Here is a 10,056-nt window from a genome sequence, read left to right on the forward strand (position 1 = left end):
TTATTGGCAGACTAAATAGCCTTGGTTTCTCAAATGACTGCCTCGCCTGGTTCACCAACTACTTCTCAGATAGAGTTCAATGTGTCAAATCGGAGGGCCTGTTGTCTGAACCTATGGCAGTCTCTATGGGGGTGCCACAGGGTTCAATTCTTGGGCCGACTCTTTTCTCCGTGTATATCAATGATGTCGCTCTTGCTGCTGGTGACTCTCAGATCCAGCTCTACGCAGACGACACCATTTTGTATACATCTGGCCCTTCATTGGACACTGTGTTAACAAACCTCCAAACGAGCTTCAATGCCATACAACACTCCTTCAGTAGCCTCCAACTGCTCTTAAACACTAGTAAAACTAAATGCTAAATGCATGCTCTTCAATCGAATGCTGCTGGCACCCGCCCACCCGACTAGAATCACTACTCTCGACGGGTCTGACCTAGAGTATGTGGACAACTACAAATACCTAGGTGTCTGGTTAGACTGTAAACTCTCCTTCCAGACTCACATTAAGAATCTCCAATCCAAAGTTAAATCTAGAATCGGCTTCCTATTTCGCAACAAAGCCTCCTTCACTCATGCTGCCAAACATGCCCTCGTAAAACTGACTATCCTACCGATCCTTGACTTCGGCGATGTCATTTACAAAATAGCCTCCAACACTCTACTCAGCAAATTGGATGTAGTCTATCACAGTGCCATCCGTTTTGTCACCAAAGCCCCATATACTACCCACCACTGTGACCTGTACGCTCTTGTTGGCTGGTCCTCACTACATATTCGTCGCCAAACCCACTGGCTCCAGGCCATCTATAAATCACTGCTAGGCAAATCCCCACCTTATTTTAGCTCATTGGTCACCATAGCAACACCCACCCGTAGTATGCGCTCCAGCAGGTATATCTCACTGGTCATCCCCAAAGCCAACACCTCCTTTGGCCGCCATTCCTTCCAGTTCTCTGCTGCCAATGACTGGAACGAATTGCAAAAATCTCTGAAGCTGGAGACTCTTATCTCCCTCACTAACTTTAAGCATCAGTTGTCAGAGCACCTTACCGATCACTGCACCTGTACACAGCCCATCTGAAATTAGCCCACCCAACTACCTCATCCCCATATTGTTATTTATTTTGCTAATTTGCACCCCAGTATCTCTATTTGCACATCATCTCTTGCACATCTATCATTCCAGTGTTAATACTAATTGTAATTATGTTGCACTATAGCCTATTTATTGCCTTACCTCCATAACTTGCTACATTTGCACACACTGTATATATATATATATTCTGTTGTATTTTTGACTTTATGTTTTGTTTACCCCATATGTAACTCTGTGTTGTTGTTTTTATCGCACTGCTTTGCTTTATCTTGGCCAGGTCGCAGTTGTAAATGAGAACTTGTTCTCAACTGGCTTACCTGGTTAAATAAAGGTGAAATAAAAAATAAAATAAAAGGACCTGGAATTGTTCCTGACCATGTGACCTTACCAGTAAAAATCTGGGTCCTGTATAGCACACCAACAGTTACCATTGCATGCCTGAGTGTTCACCGTTGCTGACTTAAGTCAAATAGATTGATTGACTTGTGTATTCAAGAATAACTGAGCATTTCCCACAGGTACATGAATACTTTCTTAACAGTGTGTTGCTTGCATACTAACATGTCAAATCTGCACATGTGACATGCTCATAGCATGCTATCTTCCTTCACATTTTTATTGGTGTTTTATTGGGGTCATAACCTGTTTGTATTCTCAAAATCATTTGTACACCTTTTAACTGTGATTGATTTACTATAAGCAACCAGCATTACAATATGTGAGTGCTGGTAGCTGTCTTATAGTATAGCATGAATCCCTTCTCCTTTGAGAGGTCTTTCAGGTTTACTCTGACCCCGACACCCTCCCCATAACAACATTGATCGGCCACAAACCTTCAAGTCTGTCGCTATGGTAACATTGCTTTGCCTACTCTCTTTTTTTCCATCTTTCTCTATTTGTCTGTCTGTCTCGCTCTTTCTGCTTCTTGCTGCTTTTTGCACCCCAAAGGAATCTGATTCAGACCAAGAGGCTGAGGAAGAGGTAATATTGTGCCCCTCTTCTCCCCCACTAACTGGTTATTTTTTCATGTCTTTTTTTTTCCCAGGCCAGAAACGTGTCACTAGATGTTCACTATTGTGTCTGTCATTTAGCTCTATGTTAGGTATTAGAAAGGAAGGCAATGCATACTCCATGCTACTGCTCATCAATCTGCTTGTCACTTGTAGCAGAGTATCCATCTTTAGATATTAGTCTTATTCATCAAGATAGTAGTTCTATGTCCAATTACTTATTTTCTTATTGTAGCAAAGGTAGCAAATGTGTACAAAATATTGCCTACATTTTTCTTACACAGTGATTGAAATGGTATTAATAGTGAGTGCAATTTTTGTATTCCTCTTTACAGATCAGCAGGACGCTCGAGAAATGTAAGTAATTTACTATTTGATAACACTTTTAACTGCTTTTTTCTAAACTATACCAAAACTTTATAGTCTTGCTATTTAACTTGTAACTGTTATAATATGGCTGCATTACTCAACCAATTGAATATGACATTGCTTTGCCACAGATTTAGACATTACCAATGATGTTAAGCTAGTTGACTATTGTAGAAAGCAATACAGAATGATAACCAGAGCTAATGCATAAACATTGTGCTTCATATCACCCTTATTAGCTAAGCTGTTACACACGCGCTTCTTTTTCAAAGCCCTTTAAACTTCTACATGTTTGTCTTTGTCACAAAAACAAAACAACACAAATGTCACCCCACCCCACCAAGCCAAGGTTATGCCAACAACTTCATCAGTCATAAACTTCTTCACTTTCTCATTTCACACATCACTGCACCAGTGTCTTCATGTTCACTTTCTCCTCTGCCATTTTCAATTTGGGACACATTGAGAGAGAGTTGAAACTGAGATACTACGCACATAAATCAAACTCTCATTCATATTGTGGTAATGTTTATGTGACAACGGAATATTGTCCCCCAAGTTCCTGTAGTACCTGAATGGCAAAGCAAACTAGTCTAGCTTTCTACCCTCCAGATCCCCTCGTTCATACCCTGTCCATGTAGTGTGTAATATTTTCCCTTTGCCTCTAATGAATTAATGAATTAATCATTAATCATGGTCAAGTGACTCAGCATAGCTGGCTGGATATCTACATATGTGTGGCACTTTATACAATATATAGAATATGGAAAATATTGCTGGGTGCACATACCTTCAAAACAAACTGTACATGTACAGTAGTACATACATTATACATAAACTGATGTTATGTATGTTATTTGTTCAATTTGGCTTCATTACATCGGACAATGTATGCATGATGAATGTGGCAATTTGCATACACATGTAATATGGAATTGATGCTTTAGATTCACCATTCGCAGTTGTAGACTATGAGAAAACAGTAGACGACATTTCACCACACTATTGAATGGGAATACCGAAATGAACCACTCTTGATAAAGACAAAATGCAGATGTGCTAGTGGTACGTTTTGGTTCTTTATTACCTAAATCACTTTACATTTGCCCCACTCACTTTTCACTAGAGGTTGCATGTCAACTTTCCCCTTTGCTTTGCATGGAAATAACTTGGCTTACATGAGTGTGTATGTGTGTTCCTGTGTCTGGGTGTGTGTCAAGTGTGAGAGTTCTTTTGACTCTTTGCTTTAACATTGATCTTTGAATTCCTTTTCACTCACTATTTGAATTTTATTTAATACACTGTTGCTCTTAATATAATTTAAAATGTTCTCTTCAGTTATGTTTCAAAAGTGTATTTAGCTAGACCAAAGTTAGTATAAGGAAGGGATACAGTCCTCTAAAAGACCACAAGCCCTTCCCTTAAATCAATTATGCTTTTCCTGTTAATTTCCTTAAATTAGTTTACCAGTTTGATGCTGGTTCAGAACCCTTTATTTTCCATAGCAGTAGAGGAACAAAATGGTTTGTTCTGTTCAATAGCAAAGAGCACAGCAAACCATTGCCTAACAGTTTGCTATCACTGGCTTTCTTCTCAGAGGGCAAAATAGCATTTTTAAATTTTTTATTTAATTTTTTTTCTCTCTGTAAACAATCTTGGGATGTCTGTCTACCTATATGTTGTTATCCATTTGTTTGTTTGTGTCCCTGTTTCCTTATCCTTTGTTGATTTGTCTGTGTCTGTTCTTGCTCATAGTTTGTTTGATAGTGTACTTATTTTAGATTTGTTCTCGCTTTTGTGCTGTGAGCGTGGGTGTGCTGACTATGTGTATAAGCAAGTTATTTCCTGCTCATTCCCTTCCCATCTTTATGATTTAGTTGGCTTTTTGCTTTGCTGCAGTATTTGTCCGCAAAGAAACCAAGTGGATCCAAACCCCCTTTCTTTGATACCTTCTGTAGTTGCCACTGTGGCCCTGCTTTACCCTTTGAACCCTGACAGTTTGTACTGTTCCTGTCCTGACCACATTCTCCAATGTCTGTCTCCTTTTCATTTCAATTTATTATTATTTTGCTCCTTAATTATCCTCTTGCCAAAATGGAAGATGACGAAGACGCTACATCAACGGAGACTACAGTCCAGAAGAGAGATTTGATCCGAGATTCTACGGCTCTGGCCAGTCCGGACCTCCTCTCCGATGTGTCTGAGATGAAACAAGACCTGATCAAAATGACCGCCATCCTAACCACAGATTCCACAGAAAAATCCAGTTCCATGGAAGGGAGCGGTCTGGAAAAAGGGGCTGAGGAGGTTCAGGGCGAGCCGTTTGAAATCATGGAGAAGGTCAAAGAGGATTTGGAGAAAGTGGGCAAGATACTTAGGAGCGGAACATATGAGGGTGAGGTGGCAAAGGAGGTGGCAAGAGCAGCCAGAATGAAAGAAGAGTGGGTCCTCCTCTCAGACTGTGAGATAGAGGAGGCCAAACATATGGCTGCCTTAGAACCCCAAGAACCCATACTACGTGAAGTCAGAGTCAACAGAGGGATTCCCAGACCTAAAGCCATCAAAGACGTGTCCGGGATGGTCACACACCTGAGTGGTGAACTCAAAGAATATCTCCTGGATGTACCTGAGGGCACCAGTACAACAGCCCAGGGGGAAGTGGTCCAAGAGAAATTCACAGAGGTAGTCCTGCGCAAAGGCGCAAAAAGAACCATGACAACAACAACAACAAAAACAACAACAACTACAACAACAAAGAAGGACATCAAAACTCCTGCTTTTGACCTAAACAAGCCAGTCAGGAGGAAAGGAAAGGACCAGGAACAGGCAGAGGAATCTACCGATGGGGATGCTCTCCTTAGCGCACCCAAAGACCCTAAACCAGTGTCACCTGTGTCCCCAGTAGTAGAGGAGACCCCCATTGGGTCCATAAAAGACAAAGTCAAAGCCCTTCAGCAGAAAGTGGAGGCAGAGCAAAAGGGCCGAAAGCCAACTAGCACCAAACCTTCAAATGTTGCTGTGGAGAGCAAAATACAACAAAAGGTCAAAGAAACCACCCCGACACAGAGCCCCGCAAAACAGGGCACCGCTAAACAGGGCCCACTTAAGTCCCCCAAAACTGAGTCTGAGAAGCTGGAGGAGACCATGTCAGTAAGGGAGCTCTTGCGATCCTTCCAAAAGGGGCAGGACCCCTCAAAGAGAAAGTCTGGGCTTTTCGAGCTCAAAACCACCTCTACAGAGCATGAAACAACAGAATCAGAATCACAGCCCACTCAGTCCAAATCCACCATCAAAGCCACGACAAGCCGTTACGAACGGGAAGTATCACTGGACGCCATACCTGGCGAGCCCCACAGAGAGAGAGACGAGCAAATTAGCCCACACCAAAAGCACTCCAAAGATTTTGGTGCTGAAATCAAAGCAAAGCTTGAGGACAATCCAGAGTACCAACAGTTTAGGCAGATCTCTGTAGAGGGTAGTCCTGCCCAGTCAGACTTAACTGAAATCGTAGAGTTTCCTAATTCTGCCCTCGATGATAGCTCTGATAGTTTAAAACATGAAGGCGTGGCAGACTCTCCCAGTGCCAGCCTGGGTGATTGTAGTCCTCATCATCTGAGCTCTGAGGATAGCCTCAAACACCAGGGCTTAGCAACTCCTGGAACAAGCCCTGACAGTCTCTCTTTCTCTCCCAAAAACGCTGACCAGTCCACTAAAAACTCAACAGCTGTTACTATAGCTGTCGAAGATGACAAGAAAAGTAAGGATAAGTCTGGAGACTCTGGTGTGGGGACCATTGATGACCAGCCATCAAATGAAATAACCCTCCCTGTCTCTTCCAGCAAGGCTGCAGACGACCGCACCACAAGTGAGTCCATATCTTTTCAGAGGGCTGAGTCTAAGCCCTCTAAACCGAGAAAGCTTACAAAGAGAGTTTCTGAGACTTTAGAGAACTTCCTTAGTGATGAGGAGAGCCCTGATGACAAGCTAGCCTCAGCCTTAGCTGCAACCATTGCTTCTAGTGCCTCTACCCAGCGTCAAGGAAACTTAGAACTGCCTTTAAGACAGCAAGACTCAGACGCTCTCAGTCCATTAGCGGACGACTCTTTGACCATAAGCCACAGAGACTCTCTAGACGAGGGTAGTCCCCTCATGGAAGACAACTCCTCCCATAGGACCCCAGACTCTATCGAGCCCAGCCCAACCAAGGAATCCCCTTGTCATGACTCCTTAGAGAGCAGCCCGGTAGAGCAAAAAACCTTCCCTCCTGCTCTAGATCAGCCCAGTGGGTCCTCTAGCCACCCAGAACCCTCCAATGCCCCAGACTTCCCCCCAGACGTGTTGCGTAGTAGGCTACTCAGGGACCAGGAGGCTAGTGCCAACGATGATGACAGTATCGAGCAGACTTTGTCCCAGATGGAAAGTTCCGGTAAGAGTCCTCTCTCCCCCGACACCCCTAGTTCTGAAGAGGTAAGTTATGAGGTAAACCCCAAAACCCCCGACCACATGTTCCTATCTGTGGTGTCCACACCAGCTGTCATAACCGAAGACTCAGAGGAAGATGATGATGAGTCAGAAGCACAGAGGAAATTCACTCCAGAGGAGGAGATGTTTAAAATGGCAGCCAAAATAAAAACCTTTGAGGAAATGGACCAGGACGCCAGAACCAAAACTAACTCTAGAAAATATATCAGTGCCTCAGCAGGTGACGAAGCAGGGGATGATAGCTTCAGAACAGTTGAACTAGAGTCCGCAAATGAGAGTGGGCTCACTGGGGCCAAAGGGACCTCAGAGTTAGCTCTTTCTGTTGAATCCCTTATTAAAGTACAACCTCCCTCTCCTTTTCCAGCAGGTGTGCATGAAGGAGTCCACCACACAGAGTCCAAGAGTGTAGCTACAATGGCAGCAGTAGAGGGACCACAATCTGTCTCAGAGCAGCATGTCTCACAATCAGTTCATTCACACAAACAAACAGACGACAAAGACAGTTTAGCTAAAATGGCTACCATGTCTTCCAGCTCTGAGGGGGCTGCAAACATAACCGATGAGCAGAAGGAGGAAAGCTTGAGGAAATCAAGGGGAAGCAAGGAGGATGATGGGGGAGGGAAAGAGGCAGATGCAGGCAGTCTGCAGACATCTGCTGTAAAGGCTCCCAGCCAGGTAGAGAGAAATATAACTGATGAAGTGAAAGGAGATTACAGGAGGCACTCAGGAGCCCCTGAGGCAGAAACGTCCTCCACCATCATTATCGGACAAGCGAAGGAAATGTTCAAACCTGAGATCTGTATCTATGACGACACAGAGGAAGACGATGAGGAAGAGGAACCTCCCAGAACCGAGTCAAAGGGCGTGACCGCCAACGCGGAGGCAGACCCCTGGAGCGCCATGCGTGAGGACGACGATGCTTTCACGGCCCGCGTCAAAGAGGAAGAGCAGAAGATCCTGGGTCTGATGGTGAACCAGCAGTCCCAGGGGGCAACCACAGACACCACCCCAGGAAGGAGCCCCACAGAGGAGAGCACGCCAACCAGCGAGCCCAATCCTTTCCTCTTCCAAGAGGGGAAGCTCTTCGAGATGACCCGCAGCGGCGCTATTGACATGACCAAACGGACCTATGAGGACGAGGGCTTTTACTTCTTCCAGATAGGAGAGCATCCTCTAGAGGAGGCGCTGTCTGAACAGGTCAGAGAAGAGCCAGGAGATAGAGCAGCCCCATTAGACAGTGAAGTGGGTCTCAACCTGACTCTAGAGATAAAAATGGAAGATGAGAAACAACCTAAAGATGCTTCAGAGGACGATCAGACAGGTAGCGGGGCTGCAGCAGCCTCCCCTTCTAAATCAGACGCCTCTAAATCTAGAATCCCTAGAATGGGTCTTTCCGCCTCAGCTAAGATCACTAAGAAAGACAAAGACTCAGTATCCCCAGTATCTCCTGAGGCTTTAGAAGTTAAACCAGATTCAATTGTAGAGGAGACCCCCCTAGAGGTAGAAAATAGTTCCCCAGACCCAATGATAGCTAATGTTGAGACAGCAGTAACTGTCACTCGATCAGTGTACCCTGAACAAGACCAAGAGTCCTCTGACTCCTCTCCCGAGGAGCAGCATTCAGTTATAGAACTCCCCAAAACCATGGAAAAGACCAAAACCCCAACTTCTAGTGAAAAAGTGAAAAAGATCCCAACTAAAACCCCAGCTATAGCTCCAGCCAAGGCTGGCTCCCAAAGTCGGGTTAAAACTTCTTCCTCCTCTACATACCCTACATCCCCCTATTCAGCAACTCTTAAAAAAGAGACCCCCTCTGCAGAGTCTAAATCGAGAATACCTGTCAAAGGCAAGGCTAGCCCTGTCAAGCCTGAGCCATCAGTTAAACATACTGTGTCTTCCCAGGACACAAAGCTCAAGGTCCCAGTAAAAAAGGACTCGAGGAGAAAGTCTGAGACAGATGCAGGTCTCTCTGCAGTTCCCAAAACCAAGACTTCGTCTTCCAAAGCCAAGAGCTTCTGTGAGGGAGACAAGACATCTGCTAAAAAGGGCCAGGTTCGTCCCATGAGCACTGATTACTCCACCAAGCCCAAGTCATGCTTCGGCTTCCAATCCAGGCTGCCAGTTAGAGGCAAGCTTGGTCAGCCATCCCATAATTCCACCCCCGCCAAAGAGAAAAGCAAGCCGCGCAAGAAGTCCACCGAGTTTGTCGATGAGATTAGTGACGAAGCGGCAAAGCTGGTTGAGAGATTGGCTCAGGCCGAGAAAGACAAAGAGCATGAGGCTGCCATCTCGGATGACGAGAGCAGTGGCATAGACCCCTCCGTCATAGAGAGGGAGACTTTTCCCGAAATGCATTTCCCTACTTCCGGAGACGTCTATCCCATTAGACCCCTGTGGGACGACCCTGTTGACACGCAGATGCAACGAATTCCCAACGATACAGTCAGAAGTCAAGGTACCCCCCTCCTCACGGGGCTCATTCTCTCTATATTGTACCTCGCTAGCACACTAGCCTTAAAAGGTGCCGCTTCTCTGTGTCTTGTAACTAATGCTCTTGGTAGCTAAAGACTCTTTGTGGTTGCTTCTGTGGTGTTTAAGTGGTGTCTTGTGTTTGTATTTGTGTCTCTTTTCCTTCTATGTGTTCTACAAATCTCAAGATTGACCTAAAGGCATCAGGGGACTCAATTAAGGAATTTAGGATCAGTTTTAGCTTGACAATGTGTCATAGGTCATAGTCAGGTTTAGTATCAAATGTGTTTGATTAACGCAGTTAGGCTGTAGGAGAAAAGCAGAAATATATAAAATGAGATAAAAAAATGTAAAATCCAACTTACATTTTTCCGGAGCTGTTACAAATTGCTGAACTACTACGATTTACTTTCCATACAGTATGTTTCCATTCATGTTTTTTTTTCTTCTTCTAGAGTTACCAAAATTGCATGATAATCACTAGCTATACACCATTACACATATGTTTCAGTTACTGTAAATTATCTACACATACCTCCAAATAGCTAACATTATAGCATTACAGGGCACAAGAAAGCCAGTGAAGAGTCTTTTTACTCATGTGCTCGGTTGAAGATAGCATTTTCTT

At 44.4% G+C, this 10,056-nt stretch overlaps 1 protein-coding gene across 1 annotated transcript in view; it reads left to right on the plus strand.

The window, feature by feature from the left end:
* LOC311113006 (ankyrin-2-like) overlaps nt 1–10,056 on the plus strand; it is a gene marked incomplete at its 5' end in the record, with an annotated part of 103,136 nt that overhangs the window by 63,967 nt on the left and 29,113 nt on the right. Inside the window, 3 exons of the mRNA XM_084156127.1 lie at nt 2,047–2,079; nt 2,444–2,465; nt 4,579–9,414. Coding sequence (XP_084012253.1) covers nt 2,047–2,079; nt 2,444–2,465; nt 4,579–9,414 — 4,891 coding nt within the window. The remainder of the gene's footprint in view (nt 1–2,046; nt 2,080–2,443; nt 2,466–4,578; nt 9,415–10,056) is intronic.

Source organism: Coregonus lavaretus (assembly GCF_964263955.1).
Source record: "Coregonus lavaretus genome assembly, chromosome: 39".
In the NCBI taxonomy this organism is placed as follows: Eukaryota; Metazoa; Chordata; class Actinopteri; order Salmoniformes; family Salmonidae; genus Coregonus; species Coregonus lavaretus.